At 64.9% G+C, this 27,761-nt stretch overlaps 1 protein-coding gene across 1 annotated transcript in view; it reads right to left on the bottom strand.

Annotated features, from left to right (window-relative positions):
- Positions 1-23,350, bottom strand: part of ADCK5 (aarF domain containing kinase 5) — a gene marked incomplete at its 3' end in the record, with an annotated part of 28,274 nt that extends 4,924 nt beyond the window's left edge. The window contains exons 1-10 of the mRNA XM_082290315.1: positions 23,319-23,350; positions 22,286-22,344; positions 19,330-19,479; positions 17,332-17,407; positions 15,356-15,556; positions 12,463-12,603; positions 12,275-12,388; positions 9,931-10,062; positions 8,275-8,358; positions 4,537-4,618 (exon numbers count right to left, since the gene is read on the bottom strand). Coding sequence (XP_082146441.1) covers positions 4,537-4,618; positions 8,275-8,358; positions 9,931-10,062; positions 12,275-12,388; positions 12,463-12,603; positions 15,356-15,556; positions 17,332-17,407; positions 19,330-19,479; positions 22,286-22,344; positions 23,319-23,336 — 1,057 coding nt within the window. The 5' untranslated portion in view covers positions 23,337-23,350. The remainder of the gene's footprint in view (positions 1-4,536; positions 4,619-8,274; positions 8,359-9,930; positions 10,063-12,274; positions 12,389-12,462; positions 12,604-15,355; positions 15,557-17,331; positions 17,408-19,329; positions 19,480-22,285; positions 22,345-23,318) is intronic.
- Between the last annotated feature and the right edge of the window lie 4,411 nt (positions 23,351-27,761).

A 27,761-nucleotide genomic window follows, 5' to 3' on the forward strand; every position in this document is an offset into this window, starting at 1 on the left:
CCTCTCCCTTTTTGGGGACACCCCGCTGCTTTGGAGGACCCCCCTGTTTTGGGGAGCCTCCGCTTTTTGGGGACCCCCATCCTATTTTGGGGACACCTGTCCTATTTTGGGGACCCCCGCCCTATTTTGGGGACCCCCGCCCTATTTTGGGGATCCTCCGCTCTTTTTGGGGTCCCTCCCCTCTCGCTTTTTGGGGACACCCCGCTGGTTTGGGGGACCCCCTTTTGGGGACCCCCCTGTTTTGGGGAACCCCTTTTTTTGGGGACTCCCCCTGTTTTGGGCCCCCCCCTTTTTTGGGGGACCCCCGTTCTATTTTGGGGACCCCCCTCCTCCTTTTTGGGGGTCCCTCCCTTCTCACTTTTTGGGGACACCCCGCTGCTTTGGGCGACTCCTTTTGGGGACCCCCGCCCTATTTTGGGGACCCCCTCCCTCTTTTTTGGGGTCCCTCCCCTCTCCCTTTTTGGGGACACCCCGCTGCTTTGGGGGACCCTCTTTTGGGGACCCCCCTCTTTTTTGGGGGACCCCCGCCCTATTTTGGGGATCCCCCCCCCACCTTTTTAGGGGTCCCTCCCCTCCTCTCTCCCTTTTTGGGGACACCCCGCTGCTTTGGGGGACCCCCCTGTTTTGGGGAGCCTCCGCTTTTTGGGGACCCCCATCCTATTTTGGGGACCCCCATCCTATTTTGGGGACCCCCGCCCTATTTTGGGGACCCCCGTCCTATTTTGGGGATCCTCCGCTCTTTTTGGGGTCCCTCCCCTCTCCCTTTTTGGGGACACCCCGCTGCTTTAGGGGACCCCTTTTCGGGGACCCCCCTGTTTTGGGGAACCCCTTTTTTTGGGGATTCCCCCTGTTTTGGGCCCCCCCCCTTTTTTGGGGGACCCCCCTCCTTTTTGGGGACCTCCTCCCTCTTTTTTGGGGTCCCTCCCCTCTCCCTTTTTGGGGACACCCCGCTGCATTGGGGGACCCTCTTTTGGGGACCCCCCTCTTTTTTGGGGGACCCCCGCCCTATTTTGGGGATCCCCCCTCCACCTTTTTTGGGGTCCCTCCCCTCCTCTCTCCCTTTTTGGGGACACCCCGCTGCTTTGGGGGACCCCCCTGTTTTGGGGAGCCTCCGCTTTTTGGGGACCCCCATCCTATTTTGGGGACCCCCATCCTATTTTGGGGACCCCCGTCCTATTTTGGGGATCCTCCGCTCTTTTTGGGGTCCCTCCCCTCTCGCTTTTTGGGGACACCCCACTGGTTTGGGCGACTCCTTTTGAGGACCCCCCTGTTTTGGGGAACCCCTTTTTTTGGGGACTCCCCCTGTTTGGGCCCCCCCCTTTTTTGGGGGACCCCCCTCCTTTTTGGGGACCTCCTCCCTCTTTTTTGGGGTCCCTCCCCTCTCCCTTTTTGGGGACACCCCGCTGCTTTGGGGGACCCTCTTTTGGGGACCCCCCTCTTTTTTGGGGGACCCCCGCCCTATTTTGGGGATCCCCCCCCCACCTTTTTAGGGGTCCCTCCCCTCCTCTCTCCCTTTTTGGGGACACCCCGCTGCTTTGGGGGACCCCCCTGTTTTGGGGAGCCTCCGCTTTTTGGGGACCCCCGCCCTATTTTGGGGACCCCCATCCTATTTTGGGGACCCCTGTCCTATTTTGGGGATCCTCCGCTCTTTTTGGGGTCCCTCCCCTCTCGCTTTTTGGGGACACCCCGCTGCTTTGGGCGACTCCTTTTGGGGACCCCCCTGTTTTGGGGAACCCCTTTTTTTGGGGACTCCCCCTGTTTGGGCCCCCCCCCTTTTTTGGGGGACCCCCGTCCTATTTTGGGGACCCCCCTCCTCCTTTTTGGGGGTCCCTCCCTTCTCACTTTTTGGGGACACCCCGCTGCTTTGGGCGACTCCTTTTGGGGACCCCCGCCCTATTTTGGGGACCCCCTCCCTCTTTTTTGGGGTCCCTCCCCTCTCCCTTTTTGGGGACACCCCGCTGCTTTGGGGGACCCCCCTGTTTTGGGGAGCCTCCGCTTTTTGGGGACCCCCATCCTATTTTGGGGACCCCCATCCTATTTTGGGGACCCCCGCCCTATTTTGGGGACCCTCCGCTCTTTTTGGGGACCCTCCCCTCTCGCTTTTTGGGGACACCCCGCTGGTTTGGGGAACCCCCTTTTGGGGACCCCCCTGTTTTGGGGAACCCCTTTTTTTGGGGACTCCCCCTGTTTTGGCCCCCCCCTCTTTTTTGGGGGTCCCCCGCCCTATTTTGGGGACCCCCTCCCTCTTTTTTGGGGTCCCTCCCCTCTCCCTTTTTGGGGACACCCCGCTGCTTTGGGGGACCCCCCTGTTTTGGGGAGCCTCCGCTTTTTGGGGTCCCCCATCCTATTTTGGGGACCCCCGCCCTATTTTGGGGACCCCCATCCTATTTTGGGGACCCCTGTCCTATTTTGGGGACCCCCATCCTATTTTGGGGACCCCCGCCCTATTTTGGGGACCCCCGTCCTATTTTGGGGATCCTCCGCTCTTTTTGGGGTCCCTCCCCTCTCCCTTTTTGGGGACACCCCGCTGCTTTGGGGGACCCCCTTTTGAGGACCCCCCTGTTTTGGGGAACCCCTTTTTTTGGGGATTCCCCCTGTTTTGGCCCCCCCCCCCTTTTTTGGGGGACCCCCCTCCTTTTTGGGGACCCCCTCCCTCTTTTTTGGGGTCCCTCCCCTCTCCCTTTTTGGGGACACCCCGCTGCTTTGGGGGACCCCCGTGTTTTGGGGAGCCTCCGCTTTTTGGGGACCCCCATCCTATTTTGGGGACCCCCGCCCTATTTTGGGGACCCCCGCCCTATTTTGGGGACCCCCTCCCTCTTTTTTGGGGTCCCTCCCCTCGCCCTTTTTGGGGACACCCCGCTGCTTTGGGGAACCCCCTTTTGGGGACCCCCCCCTTTTTTTGGGGGAACCCCTTTTTTTAGGGACTCTCCCTGTTTTGGGCCCCCCCCCTTTTTTGGGGGACCCCCGTCCTATTTTGGGGACCCCCCTCCTCCTTTTTGGGGGTCCCTCCCTTCTCACTTTTTGGGGACACCCCGCTGCTTTGGGCGACTCCTTTTGGGGACCCCCGCCCTATTTTGGGGACCCCCTCCCTCTTTTTTGGGGTCCCTCCCCTCTCCCTTTTTGGGGACACCCCGCTGCTTTGGGGGACCCTCTTTTGGGGACCCCCCTCTTTTTTGGGGGACCCCCGCCCTATTTTGGGGATCCCCCCTCCACCTTTTTAGGGGTCCCTCCCCTCTCCCTTTTTGGGGACACCCCGCTGCTTTGGGGGACCCCCCTGTTTTGGGGAGCCTCCGCTTTTTGGGGACCCCCATTCTATTTTGGGGACCCCCATCCTATTTTGGGGACCCCCATCCTATTTTGGGGACCCCCGCCCTATTTTGGGGATCCTCCGCTCTTTTTGGGGTCCCTCCCCTCTCCCTTTTTGGGGACACCCCGCTGCTTTGGGGGACCCCCTTTTGGGGACCCCCCTGTTTTGGGGAACCCCTTTTTTTGGGGATTCCCCCTGTTTTGGGCCCCCCCCTTTTTTGGGGGACCCCCGTCCTATTTTGGGGACCCCCCTCCTCCTTTTTGGGGGTCCCTCCCTTCTCACTTTTTGGGGACACCCCACTGTTTTGGGCGACTCCTTTTGGGGACCCCCGCCCTATTTTGGGGACCTCCTCCCTCTTTTTTGGGGTCCCTCCCCTCTCCCTTTTTGGGGACACCCCGCTGCTTTGGGGGACCCTCTTTTGGGGACCCCCCTCTTTTTTGGGGGACCCCCGCCCTATTTTGGGGATCCCCCCTCCACCTTTTTAGGGGTCCCTCCCCTCCTCTCTCCCTTTTTGGGGACCCCCATCCTATTTTGGGGACCCCTGTCCTATTTTGGGGACCCCCGCCCTATTTTGGGGATCCTCTGCTCTTTTTGGGGTCCCTCCCCTCTCCCTTTTTGGGGACACCCCGCTGCTTTGGGGGACCCCCTTTTGGGGACCCCCCTGTTTTGGGGAACCCCTTTTTTTGGGGATTCCCCCTGTTTTGGGCCCCCCCCCTTTTTTTGGGGACCCCCTTTTTTTGGGGATCGCTCCCCTCCTTTTTGGGGGACCCCTCCCTTCCTGTTTTTTTGGGGACCCCCTCTCTTTAAGGACGCCCCCCCAATCCTTGGTCCCCTCTCCTTTTTTGGGGATCCCTCTGCTCCTTTTCAGGGACCCCCCCCAGTTTTGGGGACCCCTACTTTTTGAGGTCCCCCCCAGTTTTGGGGTCCTTCTCCAGGTTTTGGGGTCCCTCCCCTCGGTTTTGGAGTCCCCCCCGTTTTAGGATCGCCCTCCCCAGGTTTTGGGGTCCCCCCTCTTTTGGGATCCCCCTGGTTTTGGGGTCCCCCGTGATTTCGGGGTCCCTCCCCAGTTTTGGGCTCCCTCCTCCCACTTTTGGGGTCCCCCCCGGTTTTGCGATCCCCCTCCCCAGGTTTTGGGCTCTCCCCCAGTTTTGGGGTCCCACTCCCAGGTTTTGGGGTCCCTCCCCCAGGTTTTGGGGTCCCACTCCCAGGTTTTGGGGTGCCCCCGGTACCGTTGCCGGGGTGCGGATCCGCGTGGATGAAGCCGGTGTAGAAAATCTGCTCGGCGAACACCTGGATCAGCTTCTCTGCGGTCTGGGGGGGCACGGGGGGGTCAGGGACCCCAAAAACCGCCCCAAAAACACCCCTGGGACCCCAAAAATCCCAAAACTCACAGGGATTAACAAGGGGGGAGCAGGGACCCCAAAAACCGCCCCAAAAACACCCCTGGGACCCCAAAAATCCCAAAAATGCACACGGATTAACAAGGGGGGAGCAGGGACCCCAAAAACCGCCCCAAAAACACCCCTGGGACCCCAAAAATCCCAAAACTCACAGGGATTAACAAGGGGGGAGCAGGGACCCCAAAAAACGCCCCAAAAACACCCCTGGGACCCCAAAAATCCCAAAAACCCACACGGATTAACAAGGGGGGAGCAGGGACCCCAAAAACCGCCCCAAAAACACCCCTGGGACCCCAAAAATCCCAAAACTCACACGGATTAACAAGGGGGGAGCAGGGACCCCAAAACCACCCCAAAAACACCCCTGGGACCCCAAAAATCCCAAAAATGCACATGGATTGACAAGGGGGGGTCAGGGACCCCAAAAAACGCCCCAAAAACACCCCTGGGACCCAAAAAATCCCAAAACTCACAGGGATTAACAAGGGGGGAGCAGGGACCCCAAAAAACGCCCCAAAAACACCCCTGGGACCCCAAAAATCCCAAAAACCCACACGGATCAGCAAGGGGGGAGCAGGGACCCCAAAAAACGCCCCAAAAACACCCCTGGGACCCAAAAAATCCCAAAAATACACACGGATTGACAAGGGGGGAGCAGGGACCCCAAAAACCGCCCCAAAAACACCCCTGGGACCCCAAAAATCCCAAAACTCACAGGGATTAATCAAGGGGGGAGCAGGGACCCCAAAAACCACCCCAAAAACACCCCTGGGACCCCAAAAATCCCAAAAACCCACACGGATCAGCAAGGGGGGGTCAGGGACCCCAAAAACCACCCCAAAAACACCCCTGGGACCCCAAAAATCCCAAAACCCCACACGGATTGACAAGGGGGGAGCAGGGACCCCAAAAACCGCCCCAAAAACACCCCTGGGACCCCAAAAATCCCAAAACTCACACGGATTGACAAGGGGGGAGCAGGGACCCCAAAAACCGCCCCAAAAACACCCCTGGGACCCCAAAAATCCCAAAAACCCACACGGATCAGCAAGGGGGGGTCAGGGACCCCAAAAACCACCCCAAAAACACCCCTGGGACCCCAAAAATCCCAAAAATGCACACGGATTGACAAGGGGGGAGCAGGGACCCCAAAAACCACCCCAAAAACACCCCTGGGACCCCAAAAATCCCAAAAACCCACACGGATCAACAAGGGGGGAGCAGGGACCCCAAAAACCGCCCCAAAAACACCCCTGGGACCCCAAAAATCCCAAAACTCACACGGATTGACAAGGGGGGAGCAGGGACCCCAAAAACCGCCCCAAAAACACCCCTGGGACCCCAAAAATCCCAAAAACCCACACGGATCAGCAAGGGGGGGTCAGGGATCCCAAAAACCACCCCAAAAATACCCCTGGGACCCCAAAAATCCCAAAACCCACACGGATTAACAAGGGGGGGTCAGGGATCCCAAAAACCACCCCAAAAACACCCCTGGGACCCCAAAAATCCCAAAACCCACACGGATTAACAAGGGGGGAGCAGGGACCCCAAAAAACGCCCCAAAAACACCCCTGGGACCCCAAAAATCCCAAAACCCACACGGATTAACAAGGGGGGAGCAGGGACCCCAAAAACCGCCCCAAAAACACCCCTGGGACCCCAAAAATCCCAAAAACCCACACGGATTGACAAGGGGGGAGCAGGGACCCCAAAAACCGCCCCAAAAACACCCCTGGGACCCCAAAAATCCCAAAAATGCACACGGATTGACAAGGGGGGGCCAGGGACCCCAAAAACCACCCCAAAAACACCCCTGGGACCCCAAAAATCCCAAAAACCCACACGGATTGACAAGGGGGGAGCAGGGACCCCAAAAACCGCCCCAAAAACACCCCTGGGACCCCAAAAATCCCAAAAACCCACACGGATTGACAAGGGGGGAGCAGGGACCCCAAAAAACGCCCCAAAAACACCCCTGGGACCCCAAAAATCCCAAAACTCACACGGATTGACAAGGGGGGGCCAGGGACCCCAAAAACCACCCCAAAAACACCCCTGGGACCCCAAAAATCCCAAAAACCCACACGGATTGACAAGGGGGGGTCAGGGATCCCAAAAACCACCCCAAAAACACCCCTGGGACCCCAAAAATCCCAAAAACCCACATGGATCAGCAAGGGGGGGTCAGGGACCCCAAAAACCGCCCCAAAAACACCCCTGGGACCCCAAAAATCCCAAAAACCCACACGGATTGACAAGGGGGGAGCAGGGACCCCAAAAACCACCCCAAAAACACCCCTGGGACCCCAAAAATCCCAAAAACCCACACGGATTGACAAGGGGGGGTCAGGGACCCCAAAAACCACCCCAAAAACACCCCTGGGACCCCAAAAATCCCAAAAACGCACACGGATTAACAAGGGGGGAGCAGGGACCCCAAAAACCACCCCAAAAACGCCCCTGGGACCCCAAAAATCCCAAAACCCCACACGGATTGACAAGGGGGGAGCAAGGACCCCAAAAACCGCCCCAAAAACACCCCTGGGACCCCAAAAATCCCAAAACTCACAGGGATTAACAAGGGGGGAGCAGGGACCCCAAAAAACGCCCCAAAAACACCCCTGGGACCCCAAAAATCCCAAAACCCCACACGGATTAACAAGGGGGGAGCAGGGACCCCAAAAACCGCCCCAAAAACACCCCTGGGACCCCAAAAATCCCAAAACTCACAGGGATTAACAAGGGGGGAGCAGGGACCCCAAAAACCGCCCCAAAAACACCCCTGGGACCCCAAAAATCCCAAAAACCCACACGAATTAACAAGGGGGGAGCAGAGACCCCAAAAACCGCCCCAAAAACACCCCTGGGACCCCAAAAATCCCAAAACTCACACGGATTAACAAGGGGGGAGCAGGGACCCCAAAAACCACCCCAAAAACACCCCTGGGACCCCAAAAATCCCAAAAATGCACACGGATTAACAAGGGGGGAGCAGGGACCTCAAAAACCACCCCAAAAACACCCCTGGGACCCCAAAAATCCCAAAACTCACACGGATTAACAAGGGGGGAGCAGGGACCCCAAAAACCGCCCCAAAAACACCCCTGGGACCCCAAAAATCCCAAAAATGCACACGGATTAACAAGGGGGGAGCAGGGACCCCAAAAACCGCCCCAAAAATGCCCCTGGGACCCCCGGGACCCCTCTGGGACCCCCTCAAATCATCCAAGACCCCCCAGAACCCCCCCAGGGACCCCCGGGACCCCTCTGGGACCCCCTCAAATCATCCGAGACCCCCCAAAACCCCCCCAGGGACCCCCGGGACCCCTCTGGGACCTCCTCAAATCACCCGAGACCCCCCCAAAACCCCCCCAGGGACCCCTGGGACCCCCCTAAATCCCTCAGGGACCCCCCAGGACCCCCAAAGTGGCGTCTGGCAACCTCAGGATCCCCTCGGTGTTTGTCCCCAAGGGGGGGTGGGACAAGGACCCCTCTGGGACCCACCCCAAATCGCCCAAGACCCCCCTCAGGCCCCCCGGGACCCCCCGGGACCCCCAAACTGACGTCGCGCAGCCCCAGCCCCAGCTCCCGGATGCCCTCGACGTTGGTGATCTTGCAGCCCTCGCAGAAATCGGCCGTGAGCACCCGCTGGGGACAGCAGGGGACAGCGAGGGGACAGCGAGGGGACAGTGAGGGGACAGGGATGGGGACAGGGAGGGGACAGTGAGGGGACAGCGAGGGGACAGTGAGGGGACAGCAGGGGACAGGGATGGGACAGTGAGGGGACAGTGAGGGGACAGCGAGGGGACAGCCAGGGGACAGCCAGGGGACAGTGAGGGGACAGGGGGACACGGGGACAGTGAGGGGACATGGGGACAGCCAGGAGACAGGGATGGGGACACGGGGACAGGGGGACATGGGGACAGCGAGGGGACAGGAATGGGGACAGCCAGGGGACAGTGAGGGGACAGCCACGGGACAGTGAGACACGGGGACACAGGGACAGCCAGGGGACAGCCAGGGGACAGCGAGGGGACAGCGACGGGGACATGGAGACAGCAACAGGGGACATGGTGTCATGGGGATGGGGACAGCAACGGGGACACGGATGGGGACAGGGGACACAGGGACAGCGATGGGGATGGGACACGAGGACAGGGGACAGGGGACAGAGAAACACAAACGGGACAGGGACAGGGGGACACAGAGACACAGGCAGGGACAGGGACGGGGACAGGGGGACACAGAGGCGCGGTGTCACCTCAGGGCACGCCTGGCCCGTCTCTGTCCCCACCCGCTGCCACCGCCGGCTCCTCCTGTCCCTCGTCCCCACTGTCCCCAAAACCCCTGTCCCCGCTGTCCCCACTGTCCCCAACACCCACTGTCCCCACTGTCCCCAACACCCCCTGTCCCCTGTCCCTGCTGTCCCCACTGGGCCCTGCCCCCCCTGGCCCTTGTCCCGTGTCCCCAGGTGTCCCCCGGTGTCCCCACCTTGCTGCAGTGTCCCCAGCTGTCCCCAGATGTGTCCCTGCTGTTCCCAGGTGTGCCCAGGTGTTCCCAGGTGTGCCCCAGCTGTGTCCCAGCTGTGCCCCAGGTGCGTCCCCACCTTGCTGCAGTGTCCCCAGGTGTCCCCCAGCTGTCCCCAGGTGTGTCCCCAGGTGTCCCCAGGTGACCCCAGGTGTGTCCCAGGTGTCCCCAGGTGTGCCCAGCTGTCCCCAGATGTGTCCCCAGCTGTCCCCAGCTGTCCCCAGGTGTGCCCAGCTGTCCCCAGCTGTGTCCCAGCTGTCCCCAGATGTGTCCCTGCTGTTCCCAGGTGTGCCCAGGTGTTCCCAGGTGTGCCCCAGCTGTGTCCCAGCTGTGCCCCAGGTGTGTCCCCACCTTGCTGCAGTGTCCCCAGGTGTCCCCAGGTGTCCCCAGCTGTCCCCAGGTGTGCCCAGGTGTGTCCCAGGTGCGCCCAGGTGTGCCCAGCTGTCCCCCAGGTGTCCCCAGGTGCATCCCGACCTTGTTGCAGTGTCCCCAGCTGTCCCCAGGTGTCCCCCAGCTGTCCCCCAGCTGTCCCCAGGTGTGTCCCAGGTGCGCCCAGGTGTGCCCAGCTGTCCCCCAGGTGTGCCCAGCTGTCCCCCAGGTGTCCCCAGGTGTGTCACAGGTGTGCCCAGGTGTGCCCAGCTGTCCCCCAGGTGTGCCCAGCTGTCCCCCAGGTGTGCCCAGGTGTGTGCCCACCTTGCTGCAGTGTCCCCAGTGCACCCGTGGCACCGTCACCCCCCGCAGGTGGCCCAGGTCCCTCCCGCAGCGCTCCGAGTTCCGCGCCTCGTTCTCGAAATCCAACTCCAGCGCCAGCGTCGCCTTCAGCTCCTGGGGACACACGGGGACACTGGGTGACACAGGTGAGGGACAGTGGGTGACACAGGTGAGGGACAATGGGTGACACAGGTGAGGGACAGTGGGTGACACAGGTGAGGGACAACGGGTGACACAGGTGAGTGACAACGGGTGACACAGGTGAGTGACAATGGGTGACACAGGTGAAGGACAATGGGTGACACAGGTGAGGAACAGAGGGTGACACAGGTGAGTGACAATGGGTGACACAGGTGAGGGACACTGGGTGACACAGGTGAGGGACAGTGGGTGACACAGGTGAGGGACACTGGGTGACACAAGTGAGGGACACTGGGTGACACAGGTGAGGGACACTGGGTGACACAGGTGAGTGACACTGGGTGATACAGGTGAGGGACAGTGGGTGACACAGGTGAGTGACACTGGGTGACACAGGTGAGGGACAGTGGGTGACACAGGTGAGTGACACTGGGTGATACAGGTGAGGGACAGTGGGTGACACAGGTGAGTGACAGTGGGTGACACAGGTGAGGGACACTGGGTGCCACAGGTGAGTGACAATGGGTGACACAGGTGAGGGACACTGGGTGACACGGGTGAGTGACACTGGGTGACACAGGTGAGTGACAATGGGTGACACAGGTGAGGGACAATGGGTGACACAGGTGAGGGACACTGGGTGACACACGTGAGTGACACTGGGTGACACGGGTGAGTGACAGTGGGTGACACAGGTGAGGGACAGTGGGTGACACAGGTGAGTGACAACGGGTGACACAGGTGAGGGACAGTGGGTGACACAGGTGAGGGACAATGGGTGACACAGGTGAGGGCCAGTGGGTGACACAGGTGAGTGACACTGGGTGACACAGGTGAGGAACAGTGGGTGACACAGGTGGGTGACAGTGGGTGACACAGGTGAGTGACAGTGGGTGACACAGGTGAGGAACAGTGGGTGACACAGGTGAGTGACAACGGGTGACACAGGTGAGGGACAGTGGGTGACACAGGTGAGGGACAATGGGTGACACAGGTGAGGGCCAGTGGGTGACACAGGTGAGTGACACTGGGTGACACAGGTGAGGAACAGTGGGTGACACAGGTGGGTGACAGTGGGTGACACAGGTGAGGGACAGTGGGTGACACAGGTGAGTGACAGTGGGTGACACAGGTGAGGGACACTGGGTGACACAGGTGAGTGACACTGGGTGACACAGGTGAGTGACAGTGGGTGACACAGGTGAGGGACAATGGGTGACACAGGTGAGGGACACTGGGTGACACAGGTGAGGGACAATGGGTGACACAGGTGAGTGACAGTGGGTGACACAGGTGAGGGACAATGGGTGACACAGGTGAGTGACAGTGGGTGACACAGGTGAGGGACACTGGGTGACACAGGTGAGTGACACTGGGTGACACAGGTGAGTGACAGTGGGTGACACAGGTGAGGGACAATGGGTGACACAGGTGAGGGACACTGGGTGACACAGGTGAGGGACAATGGGTGACACAGGTGAGTGACAGTGGGTGACACAGGTGAGGGACAATGGGTGACACAGGTGAGTGACAATGGGTGACACAGGTAAGTGACAGTGGGTGACACAGGTGAGGGACACTGGGTGACACAGGTGAGTGACAATGGGTGACACAGGTGAGTGACACTGGGTGACACAGGTGAGGGACACTGGGTGACACAGGTGAGGGACAGTGGGTGACACAGGTGAGTGACACTGGGTGACACAGGTGAGGGACACTGGGTGACACAGGTGAGTGACAGTGGGTGACACAGGTGAGGGACAGGGACCCTGCAGGGGGCAGTGGGACAGTGGGGACAGGGTGATCCCTAAGAGCTGCCACTGTCCCCAGGTGTGCCCAGGTGTGCCCCAAGTGTGCCCAGGTGTGCCCAGGTGTGCCCAGGTGTGTCCCTCACCTGCAGCACCCAGGCCAGAGCACAGTCAGGGTGCATGAACTCCTCAGGGTAGAGAGACAGTGGGGGCAGGGGGTGACAGGTGTGTCCCCAGGTGTGCCCAGGTGTGCCCAGGTGTGCCCCAGGTGTGCCCAGGTGTGTCCCTCACCTGCAGCACCCAGCCCAGCGCGAAGTCGGGGTGCATGAACTCCACAGGGTAGAGAAACAGTGGGTGCAGGGGGTGACAGGTGTGTCCCCAGGTGTGCCCAGGTGTGCCCAGGTGTGTGCCCAGGTGTGCCCAGGTGTGTCCCTCACCTGCAGCACCCAGCCCAGCGCGAAGTCGGGGTGCATGAACTCCACGAGGCGCAGCAGCAGCTCCAGGGTCCTCATGTCCCCCTCGAAGCGGTCCCGCAGGTCCAGGTACTGCACCTGGGGTGGGCGGGGTCACCTGGGCGGGGCCTGGCACGGCCTCACCTGTCCCCCAGGTGTCCCTCGGGTCACACCTTGACGGCCACCGGGGTCCCGTCGGGGAGGGTGGCCCGGTGCACCTGGGCCAGGCTGGCGGCGGCCACCGGCTCGTAGTCGAAATCGCGGAACATTCCGGAAGGCGTGGTCTGGAAATCCTCCAGGAACAGCTCGTCCACCTGGGACAGGTGAGGGACAGGTGAGGGACAGGTGAGGGACACTGGGGACAGGTGAGGGACACGTGAGGGACACGTGAGGGACAGGTGAGGGACAGGTGAGGGACAGGTGAGGGACACTGGGGAGATCAGGGGATCCTCCAGGAACAGCTCGTCCACATGGGACAGGTGAGGGACAGGTGTGGGACAGGTGAGGGACACTGGGGACAGGTGAGGGACACGTGAGGGACACGTGAGGGACAGGTGAGGGACAGGTGAGGGACAGGTGAGGGACACTGGGGAGATCAGGGGATCCTCCAGGAACAGCTCGTCCACATGGGACAGGTGAGGGACAGGTGAGAGACAGGTGAGGGACAGGTGAGAGACAGGTGAGGGACACTGGGGAGATCAGGGGATCCTCCAGGAACAGCTCGTCCACATGGGACAGGTGAGGGACAGGTGTGGGACAGGTGAGGGACAGGTGAGGGACAGGTGTGGGACAGGTGAGGGACACTGGGGACAGGTGAGGGATAGGTGAGGGACAGGTGAGGGACAGGTGAGGGACATTGGGGACAGGTGAGGGACAGGTGAGGGACACTGGGGACTGGTGAGGGACAGGTGAGGGACAGGTGAGGTACAGGTGAGGGACAGGTGAGGGACAGGTGAGGGACACTGGGGACATTGGGGACACCCAGAATCCTCCAGGAACAGCTCGTCCACGTGGGACAGGTGAGGGACAGGTGAGGGACAGGTGAGGGACACTGGGGACAGGTGAGGGACACGTGAGGGACACGTGAGAGACAGGTGAGGGACACTGGGGACAGGTGAGGGACAGGTGAGAGACAGGTGAGGGACAGGTGAGGGACACTGGGGACAGGTGAGGGACAGGTGAGGGACAGGTGAGAGACAGGTGAGGTACAGGTGAGGGACACGTGAGGGACACGTGAGGGACAGGTGAGGGACACTGGGGACAGGTGAGGGACACTGGGGACAGGTGAGGGACACTGGGGGGAAGTTGGGGACATTGGGGACAGGTGAGGGACAGGTGAGGGACAGGTGAGGGACAGGTGAGGGACACTGGGGACAGGTGAGGGACACTGGGGGGAAGTTGGGGACATTGGGGACAGGTGAGGGACACGTGAGAGACAGGTGAGGGACAGGTGAGGGACACTGGGGACAGGTGAGGGACAGGTGAGGGACACTGGGGGGATGTTGGGGACACTGGGGACCCCCCCGCACCCCGCTGTGTCCCCGCCCTGGGCATCTCTGTGTCCCCACGGCCCCTGGGGGCCCACGCTGTCCTCGTGCCACCCCTCATGTCCCACAAGCCTCTCCCACCCCGTGTCCCCCCCACGTCCCCCCGGTGTCACCCCCATATCCCCCCATGTCCCCCCATATCCCCCCATATCCCCATGCCCCCCCATATCCCCCCATGTCCCCCCCATGTCCCCCCCATATCCCCCCCATATCCCCATATCCCCCCATATCCCCGTATCCCCCCCATATCCCCCCATATCCCCGTATCCCCCCATATCCCCCCATATCCCCATATCCCCCCATATCCCCATATCCCCCCATATCCCCATATCCCCCCATATCCCCATATCCCCCCATGTCCCCCCCATATCCCCGTGTCCCCCCCATATCCCTGTGCCCCCCCATATCCCCGTATCCCCCCCATATCCCCGTATCCCCCCCATATCCCCGTGCCCCCCCATATCCCCATATCCCCCCATATCCCCATGCCCCCCCATATCCCCGTGCCCCCCCATATCCCCATATCCCCCCCATATCCCCATGTCCCCCCCATATCCCCATATCCCCCCATATCCCCATGTCCCCCCCATATCCCCATATCCCCCCATATCCCCGTGCCCCCCCCATATCCCCATATCCCCCCATATCCCCATGTCCCCCCCATATCCCCATATCCCCCCATATCCCCGTGCCCCCCCCATATCCCCATATCCCCCCATATCCCCATGTCCCCCCCATATCCCCATATCCCCCCATATCCCCGTGTCCCCCCATATCCCCATATCCCCCCCATATCCCCATATCCCCCCATATCCCCGTGTCCCCCCATATCCCCATATCCCCCCCATATCCCCATATCCCCCCATATCCCCATATCCCCGTATCCCCCCCATATCCCCATATCCCCCCATATCCCCATATCCCCCCCATATCCCCATATCCCCCCCATATCCCCGTGCCCCCCCATATCTCCGTGCCCCCCCATATCCCCATATCCCCCCATATCCCTGTGCCCCCCCCATATCCCCATATCCCCCCCATATCCCCGTATCCCCCCATATCCCCATGCCCCCCCATATCCCCGTGTCCCCCCCATATCCCCCCATATCCCCATATCCCCATATCCCCATGTCCCCCCCATATCCCTGTGCCCCCCCATATCCCCATATCCCCCCCATATCCCCCCATATCCCCATATCCCCCCATATCCCCGTGCCCCCCCCATATCCCCATGCCCCCCCATATCCCCATATCCCCCCATATCCCCATATCCCCCCATATCCCCGTATCCCCCCCATATCCCCATATCCCCCCATATCCCCGTATCCCCCCCATATCCCCATATCCCCCCCATATCCCCATATCCCCCCCATATCCCCGTATCCCCCCCATATCCCCATATCCCCCCCATATCCCCGTCTCCCCCCATATCCCCCCATATCCCCGTGTCCCCCCATATCCCTGTGCCCCCCCATGTCCCTGTGTGCCCCCCGTGTCCCCCCCATGTCCCCCCTGTCACCTCCTGGTGTCCCCTGGGGCTGGCGCTGTCCTCGAGTGGCCGCAGGGTCCCGGTCACCTCGGGGGGCAGCAGGTGGTCAAAGGCACAGAGCCCCTGGCCCAGCTTCACGTAGAGCCCCCCATTGCTGAGAGCCCCCCGCAGCAGCCGCTGGCCCGCGCGCCGGTGGCACCTGGACATGCCGGACAGGTAGCCAGGGTCATCCTGGGGGCACAGGGACAGCTGTGGCACCCGGACAGGCCGGACAGGTAGCCAGGGTCATCCTGGGGGCACAGGGACAGCTGTGGCACCCGGACAGGCCGGACAGGTAGCCAGGGTCATCCTGGGGGCACAGGGACAGCTGTGGCACCCGGACAGGTAGCCAGGGTCATCCTGGGGGCACAGGGACACCTGTGGCACCCGGACAGGTAGCCAGGGTCATCCTGGGGGCACAGGGACACCTGTGGCACCCAGACAGGCCGGACAGGTAGCCAGGGTCATCCTGGGGGCACAGGGACACCTGTGGCACCCGGACAGGTAGCCAGGGTCATCCTGGGGGCACAGGGACACCTGTGGCACCCAGACAGGCCGGACAGGTAGCCAGGGTCATCCTAGGGGCACAGGGACACCTGTGGCACCCAGACAGGCCGGACAGGTAGCCAGGGTCATCCTGGGGGCACAGGGACACCTGTGGCACCCGGACAGGCCGGACAGGTAGCCAGGGTCATCCTGGGGGCACAGGGACACCTGTGGCACCCAGACAGGCCGGACAGGTAGCCAGGGTCATCCTGGGGGCACAGGGACACCTGTGGCACCCGGACAGGTAGCCAGGGTCATCCTGGGGGCACAGGGACATCTGTGGCACCCAGACAGGCCGGACAGGTAGCCAGGGTCATCCTGGGGGCACAGGGACAGCTGTGGCACCCGGACAGGCCGGACAGGTAGCCAGGGTCATCCTGGGGGCACAGGGACACCTGTGGCACCCGGACAGACCGGACAGGTAGCCAGGGTCATCCTGGGGGCACAGGGACAGCTGTGGCACCCGGACAGGTAGCCAGGGTCATCCTGGGGGCACAGGGACAGCTGTGGCACCCAGACAGGCCGGACAGGTAGCCAGGGTCATCCTGGGGGCACAGGGACAGCTGTGGCACCCAGACAGGCCGGACAGGTAGCCAGGGTCATCCTGGGGGCACCAGGACACCTGTGGCACCCGGACAGGTAGCCAGGGTCATCCTGGGGGCACAGGGACACCTGTGGCACCCGGACAGGCCGGACAGGTAGCCAGGGTCATCCTGGGGGCACAGGGACACCTGTGGCACCCAGACAGGCCGGACAGGTAGCCAGGGTCATCCTGGGGGCACAGGGACACCTGTGGCACCCGGACAGGCCGGACAGGTAGCCAGGGTCATCCTGGGGGCACAGGGACACCTGTGGCACCCAGACAGGCCGGACAGGTAGCCAGGGTCATCCTGGGGGCACAGGGACACCTGTGGCACTCGGACAGGCCGGACAGGTAGCCAGGGTCATCCTGGGGGCACAGGGACAGCTGTGGCACCCAGACAGGCCGGACAGGTAGCCAGGGTCATCCTGGGGGCACAGGGACAGCTGTGGCACCCAGACAGGCCGGACAGGTAGCCAGGGTCATCCTGGGGGCACAGGGACAGCTGTGGCACCCAGACAGGCCGGACAGGTAGCCAGGGTCATCCTGGGGGCACAGGGACACCTGTGGCACCCGGACAGGCTGGACAGGTAGCCAGGGTCATCCTGGGGGCACAGGGACACCTGTGGCACCCGGACAGGCTGGACAAGTAGCCAGGGTCATCCTGGGGGCACAGGGGTCACACAGGGGGGTCCCGAACTTCTCCCACATCCCCCCCAAACTCCTCCAAATCTCTCAAATCCCCCCCAGCCCTCTCCAACCCCCCCCACCCCGGGCTCCCCAAAATCCCCCCAAAATCCCCCCAAATCCCCCCAGAATGCCCCCGGAGCCCCTCGCCCACCTCGTGGAGGCCCCGCAGCTCCACGTTGGTGGTCCACCAATAATCCAGGGAGATCTGGAGCCCCACGGACAGCGACCTGAGGGGGTCGGGGGGGACCCCAAAAAGGGACCCCAGAGCCCCTAAATCCCCCTGGACCCCCCAAACTCACCCTGAAACTCCTCATGGCCCCCCCCAAACACCTCCTCCACCCCCCCCCCCAGGACCCCCCAAAACCCCCCCTTGAGCCCCCACAGACACCCCCCCCCCCCACCTGCAGAGCCTCCCCAGGACCCCCAGGACCCCTCCCCAAACCCCCCCTGGACCCCCCCAAACCCCACCAGGAACCCCCCAGGACCCCCCCAAGACCACCCCAGGACCCACCCCCGGTCCCCTCCCACCTCCAGAACCTCCCCACGCCCCCCCAGGACCCCTCCAGGACCCCTCCAAACCCCCAAACCACCCCAGGAAGCCCCCAGGACCCCTCCAAACCCCCCTGGGACCCCCCCCCCACCTCCAGAACCTCCCCACGCCCCCCCAGAACCCCCCCATGACCTCCCTGGAGCCCCCCAGAACCCTCCAGGACCCCCCCAGGAACCTCCCCCCACCTGCAGAACCTCCCCACGCCCCCCCCAGGACCCCCCCAAACCCCCAAACCACCCCAGGAACCCCCCAGGAACCCCCCAGGACCCCCCCAGGACCACCCCAGGACCCCCCCCCGGTCCCCTCCCACCTCCAGAACCTCCCCACGCCCCCCCAGGACCCCTCCAGGACCCCTCCAAACCCCCAAACCACCCCAGGAACCCCCCAGGACCCCTCCAAACCCCCCCGGGACCCCCCCCCCCCACCTCCAGAACCTCCCCACGCCCCCCCAGAACCCCCCCATGACCTCCCTGGAGCCCCCCAGAACCCTCCAGGACCCCCCCAGGAACCTCCTCCCACCTGCAGAACCTCCCCACGCCCCCCCCAGGACCCCCCCAAACCCCCAAACCACCCCAGGAACCCCCCAGGACCCCCCCAGGACCACCCCAGGACCCACCCCCGGCCCCCTCCCACCTGCAGAACCTCCCCACGCCCCCCCAGAACCCCCCCATGACCTCCCTGGAGCCCCCCAGAACCCTCCAGGACCCCCCCAGGACCCCCCCAAACCCCCAAACCACCCCAGGAACCCCCCAGGACCCCCCCCAAGACCACCCCAGGACCCCCCCCCGGCCCCCTCCCACCTCCAGAACCTCCCCACGCCCCCCCAGGACCCCTCCAGGACCCCCCCAAACCACCCCAGGAACCCCCCAGGACCCCTCCAAACCCCCCCGGGACCCCCTCCCCCACCTCCAGAACCTCCCCACGCCCCCCCAGAACCCCCCCATGACCTCCCTGGAGCCCCCCAGAACCCTCCAGGACCCCCCCAGGAACCTCCCCCCACCTGCAGAACCTCCCCACGCCCCCCCCAGGACCCCCCCAAACCCCCAAACCACCCCAGGAACCCCCCAGGACCCCCCCAGGACCACCCCAGGACCCACCCCCGGCCCCCTCCCACCTGCAGAACCTCCCCACGCCCCCCCAGAACCCCCCCATGACCTCCCTGGAGCCCCCCAGAACCCTCCAGGACCCCCCCAGGACCCCCCCAAACCCCCAAACCACCCCAGGAACCCCCCAGGACCCCCCCAGGACCACCCCAGGACCCCCCCAAACCCCCAAACCACCCCAGGAACCCCCCAGGACCCCCCCAGGACAACCCCAGGACCCCCCCCCCGGCCCCCTCCCACCTCCAGAACCTCCCCACGCCCCCCCAGGACCCCTCCAGGACCCCCCCAAACCCCCAAACCACCCCAGGAACCCCCAAACCCCCACCCAGGACCCCCTCCCACCAGCAGAACCTCCCCACACCCCCCCAGAACCCCCCCGGAGCCCCCCAGAACCCCCCCAGGAACCCCCCCACACCTGAAAAACCTCCCCATGCCCCCCCCAGGACCCCCCAAAGCCCCCCAGGACCCCCCCAGGACCCCCCAAAGCCCCCCTCACCTGCAGAACCTGCCCACGCCCTCGAGCAGGAGCCGCGTCCGGCGCCGCTGGGGGGGCTCGGCCACCACGTAACAGCCCAGGGCCAGTGACCCCCCCAGGGCCAGCGCGGCCACCGCGGCCACCGCCCGGCGCCGGGGCACGGACCGGGGTCTGGGGGGGACAGGACAGGGGTCAAAGGTCAAGGGTCAGGGGTCAGGGACACTGCCCAGCGCCGGGGCACGGACCGGGGTCTGGGGGGACAACGCAGGGGTCAGGGACCCTTCACAGGGCAGTGGTCAGGGGCTCTCTGTGGGTCTGGGGTCAAGGGCTGGGGTCAGGGGCCCTCTGTGGGTCTGGGGTCAAGGGCTGGGGTCAGGGGCTCTCTGTGGGTCTGGGGTCAAGGGCTGGGGTCAGGGGCCCTCTGTGGGTCTGGGGTCAAGGGCTGGGGTCAGGGGCTCTCTGTGGGTCTGGGGTCAAGGGTTGGGGTCAGGGGTCAGGGGCTCTCTGTGGGTCTGGGGTCAAGGGCTGGGGTCAGGGGCCCTCTGTGGGTCTGGGGTCAAGGGCTGGGGTCAGGGGTCAGGGGCTCTCTGTGGGTCTGGGGTCAAGGGTTGGGGTCAGGGGCTCTCTGTGGGTCTGGGGTCAAGGGTTGGGGTCAGGGGTCAGGGGCCCTCTGTGGGTCTGGGGTCAAGGGTTGGGGTCAGGGGTTAGGGGCTCTCTGTGGGTCTGGGGTCACGGGTTGGGGTCAGGGGTCAGGGGCTCTCTGTGGGTCTGGGGTCAAGGGTCAGGGGCTCTCTGTGGGTCTGGGGTCACGGGTTGGGGTCAGGGGTCAGGGGCCCTCTGTGGGTCTGGGGTCAAGGGTTGGGGTCAGGGGTCAGGGGCCCTCTGTGGGTCTGGGGTCAAGGGCTGGGGTCAGGGGCTCTCTGTGGGTCTGGGGTCAAGGGCTGGGGTCAGGGGCTCTCTGTGGGTCTGGGGTCAAGGGTTGGGGTCAGGGGTCAGGGGCTCTCTGTGGGTCTGGGGTCAAGGGTTGGGGTCAGGGACTCTCTGTGGGTCTGGGGTCAAGGGTTGGGGTCAGGGGTCAGGGGGCCTCTGTGGGTCTGGGGTCAAGGGTTGGGGTCAGGGACTCTCTGTGGGTCTGGGGTCAAGGGTTGGGGTCAGGGGCCCTCTGTGGGTCTGGGGTCACGGGTTGGGGTCAGGGGCTCTCTGTGGGTCTGGGGTCAAGGGTTGGGGTCAGGGGTCAGGGGCTCTCTGCGGGTCTGGGGTCACGGGTTGGGGTCAGGGGTCAGGGGTCCTCTGTGGGTCTGGGGTCAAGGGTTGGGGTCAGGGGCTCTCTGTGGGTCTGGGGTCAAGGGTTGGGGTCAGGGGCTCTCTGTGGGTCTGGGGTCAAGGGTTGGGGTCAGGGGTCAGGGGTCCTCTGTGGGTCTGGGGTCAAGGGTTGGGGTCAGGGGCTCTCTGTGGGTCTGGGGTCAAGGGCTGGGGTCAGGGGCTCTCTGTGGGTCTGGGGTCAAGGGTTGGGGTCAGGGGTCAGGGGTCCTCTGTGGGTCTGGGGTCAAGGGTTGGGGTCAGGGGCTCTCTGTGGGTCTGGGGTCAAGGGTTGGGGTCAGGGGTCAGGGGTCCTCTGTGGGTCTGGGGTCAAGGGTTGGGGTCAGGGGCTCTCTGCGGGTCTGGGGTCAAGGGTTGGGGTCAGGGGCTCTCTGCGGGTCTGGGGTCAAGGGTTGGGGTCAGGGGCTCTCTGTGGGTCTGGGGTCAAGGGTTGGGGTCAGGGGCTCTCTGCGGGTCTGGGGTCAAGGGTTGGGGTCAGGGGCTCTCTGTGGGTCTGGGGTCAAGGGTTGGGGTCAGGGGCTCTCTGCGGGTCTGGGGTCAAGGGTTGGGGTCAGGGGCTCTCTGCGGGTCTGGGGTCAAGGGTTGGGGTCAGGGGTCAGGGGTCCTCTGTGGGTCTGGGGTCAAGGGTTGGGGTCAGGAGTCCTCTGTGGGTCTGGGGTCAAGGGTTGGGGTCAGGGGCCAGTGACCCTTCATAGGTCAGCGGTCAGGGGTCAGAGACCCTCTGTGGGTCTGGGGTCAAGGGCTGGGGTCAGGGCTCAGGGGTCCTCTGTGGGTCTGGGGTCATGACCCAGCTGGGGGTCAGTGCTCTCAGGTCAAGGGTTGGGGTCAGGGGCCCACCGTGGGGCAGGGTCAGGGGTCAGAGGTCAAGGCCCTGCTACGGGTCAGTGCTCTGGGGTCAGCGATTGTGGTCAGGGACCCCAAGGGGCTCCTCCCCCCTAAGAACCCCCCAGGGACCCCCCCCAAAGTCACCTCCCCCCTACAGACCCCACCCCCCAGGGACCCCCCCAGAGACCCCCCAATGTGGGTCAGGGGTCCAGGACCCCCCCAGGGACCCCCCCTGATGTGGGTTAGGGGTCCGGGACCCCCCTAAACCCCCAGGGACCCCCCCTGATGTGGGTCTGGGGTCCGGGACCCCCTAAACCCCCCCAGGAACCCCCCCCCAATGTGGGTCTGGGGTCAGGGACCCTCCCCAAACCCCCCCAGGGACCCCCTCAATGTGGGTCTGGGGTCCGGGACCCCCCTAAACCCCCCCCAGGGACCCCCTCAATGTGGGTCTGGGGTCCGGGACCCCCCTAAACCCCCCCCAGGGACCCCCTCAATGTGGGTCTGGGGTCCAGGACCCCCCTAAGCCCCTCCCAGGGACCCCCCCAATGTGGGTCTGGGGTCCAGGACCCCCCAAACCCACCCAATGTTGGTCGGGGGTCTAGGACCCTCCCCCTAAAGCCCCCTAGGGACCCCCCCTGATGTGGGTCTGGGGTCCGGGACCCTCCCCAAACCCCCCCAAGGACCCCCCCAATGAGGGTCTGGGGTCCAGGACCCCCCCAAGGACCCCCCCCCCAATGTGGGTCTGGGGTCCGGGACCCCCCTAAACCCCCCCAGGGACCCCCCCCCCCAAAGTGGGTCTGGGGTCCGGGACCCCCCCGCGCCCCCCCCTCACCGCGGGGTCTCTCCGGGGCCGCTCCGGGGCCGCTGTTGGGGGAGGGGCAGGAGCCGCACCTGGGGGGGAGGGGAGGGGTCAGGGGGACCCCCGGGGTCACCCCAAATTCCAACCCCCCCCCTCCCCCACCCCACGGCGTGAGGGGACATTTGGGGGGGACATGGGGGGTCCCGGGGGGGGGAGGGGCAGGTGAAATTTGGGGGGGGTCCATGAGGGGTCACCGGGAGAGCCCATTGGGAATTCTTGGGGGGGGGGAGGTGAAATTTGGGGGGGTCCATGAGGGGTCACCGGGAGAACCCATTGGGAATTCCGGGGGGGGGGAGGTGAAATTTGGGGGGGTCCATGAGGGGTCACCGGGAGAGCCCATTGGAAATTCCTGGGGGGGGGAGGTGAAATTTGGGGGGGTCCATGAGGGGTCCCCGGGAGAGCCCATTGGGAATTCCGAGGGGGGGAGGTGAAATTTGGGGGGGTCCATGAGGGGTCACCGGGAGAGCCCATTGGGAATTCCGGGGGGGGGGAGGTGGCATTGGGGGGGGTCCATGAGGGGTCACCGGGAGAGCCCATTGGGAATTCCGGGGGGGGGAGGAGGTGACATTTGGGGGGGTCCATGAGGGGTCACCGGGAGAGCCCATTGGGAATTCCGGGGGGGGGGAGGTGACAATGGGGGAGGGGCGGTCCCAGGGGGGAACCTGAGGGGGGGTCCCGGAGTGGGGGGGAGGGGGTGACATTGGGAGGTCCCGGGGAGGATCCTGAGGGGGGAGGTGCCACGGGGGGGTCCCGGATGGGGGGGGGGTGACAATGGGGGGGGTCCCAGAGCGGGTCCCGACGTGAGGGGAGGGGGGGGGGCTCCGTGAGGGGATCCCGAGGGGGTCCCGGCTCGGGCCGGCGGAAGTTCCGGGAAGTTGCGGGGGGGGATCCCTGAGGTGGGAGGGGACCCGGGGAGGGGGGGGGGGTCCCGGGCAGGAGTGGGGGGGGGTCCCAAGGGGGGGTCCCAAGGGGGGGTCCCGGTGCCCCCCCCCCGCCCCCCCCTCACCGCCCGCCGCAGCCCCATCGCCGCCGCCGCCGCCGCGCGCGCCAGGCCCCGCCCCCCGCGCCTCCCCATTGGCTGCGAGGCCGCCGGGCCCCGCCCTCCCCGCCTCCCCATTGGCGGAGCCTCATGCGCGGGCTCGCCCCCTCTCGCGTTCTCATTGGTCAGGCGGAGGAAGCCCCGCCCCTCGCGCACCGCCCCGAGCGCTGATTGGCCGGCGGGAGGTGCGAGCGGGAATGGGCAGACGGGGCGGGGCCAAGGGAGGAGGGGGCGGGGTCAGGGAGGGGGAGGGGCGGGGGCGGGAGGGGGGTCCCCGTTTGGGGAGGGGGAGGGGCCGGGGGGGTTCCTGGGGTGGGGGAGGGGACCCGGGGACACCCCGGGACGGCCCCGCCCCCGGCGCCAGCCCCGCCCCCTTTCCAAGATGGCGGCGGTCGGTGAGCGCCGGGACGGGGGTCCCGGGACCCTTCCCCTCCCCCACCCCCACCCCCACCCGGCACCGCCCCCGGAAGTGAGGGGGGAGGGGCGGGGGGAGGAGCGGGGAGGGGCTCCCCTCCCCCCACACCCCGCGGGGTCACCGGGTCCGGAGGGGGAGGGGGGAGGGGGAAGGGGGAGGGAACCACCCCAAAATCTGCCCCGCCCCCACCTGCCCCAAACCACCCTCCCAAAATAGCCCCTAACCCTAACCCGAAACCCCCCCGAAACAGCCCAAAAACAGCCCTCAAACAGCCCCAGAACCCCCCCAAAACAGCCCGAAAGCAGCCCCAAAACAGCCCCAAAGCAGCCCCAAACCGCCCCAAAACAGCCCCAAAGAGCCCCAAAACCGCCCCAAAACAGCCCCAAAATAGCCCCAAAACTGCCCTGAAACAGCCCCAAAACTGCCCCAAAACGGCCCCAAAACTGCCCAAAAGCAGCCCCAAAACCGCCCCAAACAGCCCCAAAACCGCCCCAAAACGGCCCCAAACAGCCCCAAACCGCCCCAAAACCGCCCCAAACAGCCCCAGCCCCAAACAGCCCCAAACCAGCCCCAAACCGCCCCAAACCGCCCCAGCCCCAAACAGCCCCAAAACAGCCCCAACCCCCCCCCAAACAGCCCCAAAAGCACCCCCAAAACAGCCCCAAAACGGCCCCAAACCGCCCCAAAACCGCCCCAAACAGCCCCAAACAGCCCCAAAACGGCCCCAAAACGGCCCCAAAACGGCCCCAAACCGCCCCAAACCGCCCCAAAACAGCCCCAAAACAGCCCCAAAACCGCCCCAAAACAGCCCCAAAACAGCCCCAAAACAGCCCCAAAACCGCCCCAAACAGCCCCAAAACCGCCCCAAACAGCCCCAAACAGCCCCAAAACAGCCCCAAACCACCTCAAAACAGGCCCAAAACAGCCCCAAAGAGCCCCAAACAGCCCCAACCCCCCCCAAACAGCCCCAAAAGCGCCCCCAAACAGCCCCAAAACAGGCCCAAAACGGCCCCAAACAGCCCCAAACCAGGCCCAAAACAGGCCCAAAACTGCCCCGAACCCCCCCAAAACAGCCCCAAAACCGCCCCAAAACAGCCCCAAAACTGCCCCAAACCGCCCCAAAACCGCCCCAACCCCCCCCGAAACAGCCCCAAACAGCCCCAAAACTGCCCCAAAACAGCCCAAAACAGCCCCAAACCGCCCCAAAACAGCCCCAGAACAGCCCCAAACAGCCCCAAAACCAGCCCCAAAACGGCCCCAAAACAGCCCCAAACCGCCCCAAAACGGCCCCAAAACGGCCCCAAACAGCCCCAAACAGCCCCAAACCGCCCCAAAACCGCCCCAAACAGCCCCAAACAGCCCCAAACCGCCCCAAAACAGCCCCAAAACCGCCCCAAAACGGCCCCAAAACCGCCCCAAAACGGCCCCAAAACCGCCCCAAAACCGCCCCAAAACCGCCCCAAACAGCCCCAAACAGCCCCGAAACAGCCCCAAAACCGCCCCAAAACGGTCCCAAAACGGCCCCAAAACCGCCCCAAAACCGCCCCAAAACAGCCCCAAAAAAGCCCCAAAAAAGCCCCAAACAGCCCCGAAACAGCCCCAAAACCGCCCCAAAACCGCCCCAAAACCGCCCCAAAACTGCCCCAAACAGCCCCGAAACAGCCCCAAAACCGCCCCAAAACCGCCCCAAAACGGTCCCAAAACGGCCCCAAAACCGCCCCAAAACCGCCCCAAAACAGCCCCAAAAAAGCCCCAAAACCGCCCCAAAACAGCCCCAAAAAAGCCCCAAACAGCCCCAAACAGCCCCAAAACCGCCCCAAAATCGCCCCAAAACGGCCCCAAAACCGCCCCAAAACAGCCCCAAAAAAGCCCCAAACAGCCCCAAAACGGCCCCAAAACGGCCCCAAAACAGCCCCAAAACAGCCCCAAACAGCCCCAAACCAGTCCCAAAACAGCCCCAAAACCGCCCCAAAACGGCCCCAAAACGGCCCCAAAACAGCCCCAAAACGCCCCAAAACAGCCCCAGAACAGCCCCAACCAGCCCCAAAACAGCCCCAAAAGGAGCCCCAAACCCGCCCCCAAACAGCCCCAAACAGCCCCAAACCACCCCAAAACAGCCCCAAAAAAGCCCCAAAATGAGCCCCAAAACTGCCCCAAACCGCCTCGAACCCCCCCAAAACAGCCCCAAAACAGCCCCAAACCAGCCCCAAAACAGCCCCAAAAGGAGCCCCAAACCCGCCCCCAAACAGCCCCAAACAGCCCCAAACCGCCCCAAAAAAGCTCCAAAACAGCCCCAAACATCCCCAAAAAAGCCCCAAAACCACCCCAAAACAGCCCCAAAACCGCCCCAACCCCCCACCCAAAAAGGCCCCCAACCCCCCCCAAAACAGCCCCACCCCTCACCTGACCCTGCCCTGACCCCTCCCCCCACCCTGACCCCACCCTGACCCCGCCCTGACCCCACCCTGACCCCACCCTGACCCCACCCTTCCCCCACCCTGACCCCGCCCTGACCCCACCCTGACCCCGCCCTGACCCCGCCCTCCCCCCCCCCAGCGCAGCCGCAGGGCGCCCCCCGCAGGAAGCGGCCCCGGGCCCAGGTGAGGCCTCAGGTGAGGAGGGGGGAGGGGCCCCCGCTGCCCCCCGAGATCGTCCTGAGGATCTTCCAGGCTGCCGTGGAGGGGGAGGGGGCCGTGCCCTTCCTGTGCAGGTGAGGGGCACCTGGAGGGCACCTGGAGGGCACCTGCGGGCAGCCAGGGGTGTCACTGGCACACCTGGGCACACCTGGGCACACCTGGGGGCACCTGGGGGCAGCCGGGAGTGTCACTGGCACACCTGGGCACACCTGGGCACACCTGGGGGCACCTGGGGGTACCTGGGGGCAGCTGGGGGTGTCACTGGCACACCTGGGCACACCTGGGGGCACCTGGAGGGCACCTGGGGGCACCTGGGGGTGTCACTGGCACACCTGGGCACACCTGGGGGCACCTGGGTACACCTGGGGGCACCCGGGGGTGTCACTGGCACACCTGGGCACACCTGGGGGCACCTGGGGGTACCTGGGTGCAGCCGGGGGTGTCACTGGCACACCTGGGCACACCTGGGCACACCTGGGGGCAGCTGGGGGCGGCCGGGGGTGTCACTGGCACACCTGGGGGTCACCTGGGCACACCTGGGGGCAGCTGGGTGCAGCTGGGGGTGTCACTGGCACACCTGGGCACACCTGGGGGTCACCTGGGCACACCTGGGCGCATCTGGGGGTGTCACTGGCACACCTGGGCACACCTGGGCACACCTGGGGGTGTCACTGTCACACCTGGGCACACCTGGGCACACCTGGGGGTGTCACTGTGACACCTGGGCACACCTGAGGGTCACCTGGGCACACCTGGGGAGGGTCGCTGTCATAGCTGGGCACACCTGGGCATATGTGGGCGGTGTCACTGGCACACCTGGGCGCACCTGGGGGTACCTGGGGACACGTGGGGGAGACCTGGGGGCACCTGAGGGGGTCCCTGTGACACCTGGGCACACCTAGGGGGGCCTCAATGCCACACCTGGGGCGGGGGGGGGGGGTGTCGCTGCCACACCTGGGCACACCTGGGCACGCCTGGGGGCACCTGGGCACACCTGGGGGCACCTGGGCACACCTGGGGGGCACCTGGCGGGGGTCAGCGCCCCTCACCTGCCCCTCACCTGTCCCAGGGCGTCCCTCGTGTGCCGCCTGTGGCGTGACCTGGCCGCCGACCCCCGGCTGTGGCGGCGGGTGCACCTGCGGGGGCACCTGAGGGGGCACCTGCGGGGGCACCTGCGGGGGCACCTGCGGGGGCACCTGGGCGGCCCCGCCCGTGGCCGCGGCCCCCCCGAGCCGGTGCTGGGCCCCCTGCTCCGATTGGCCGAGACCAGGTGAGGTCTGACCCCTCCCCCCCTCAGGGGTGCGGGGACCTCCTGGGACCGGCCCCCACCTCACCTGTGCCCACCTGTGCCCACCTGTG

This window comes from Coloeus monedula (assembly GCF_965178545.1).
Source record: "Coloeus monedula genome assembly, chromosome: 1".
NCBI lineage: Eukaryota > Metazoa > Chordata > Aves > Passeriformes > Corvidae > Coloeus > Coloeus monedula.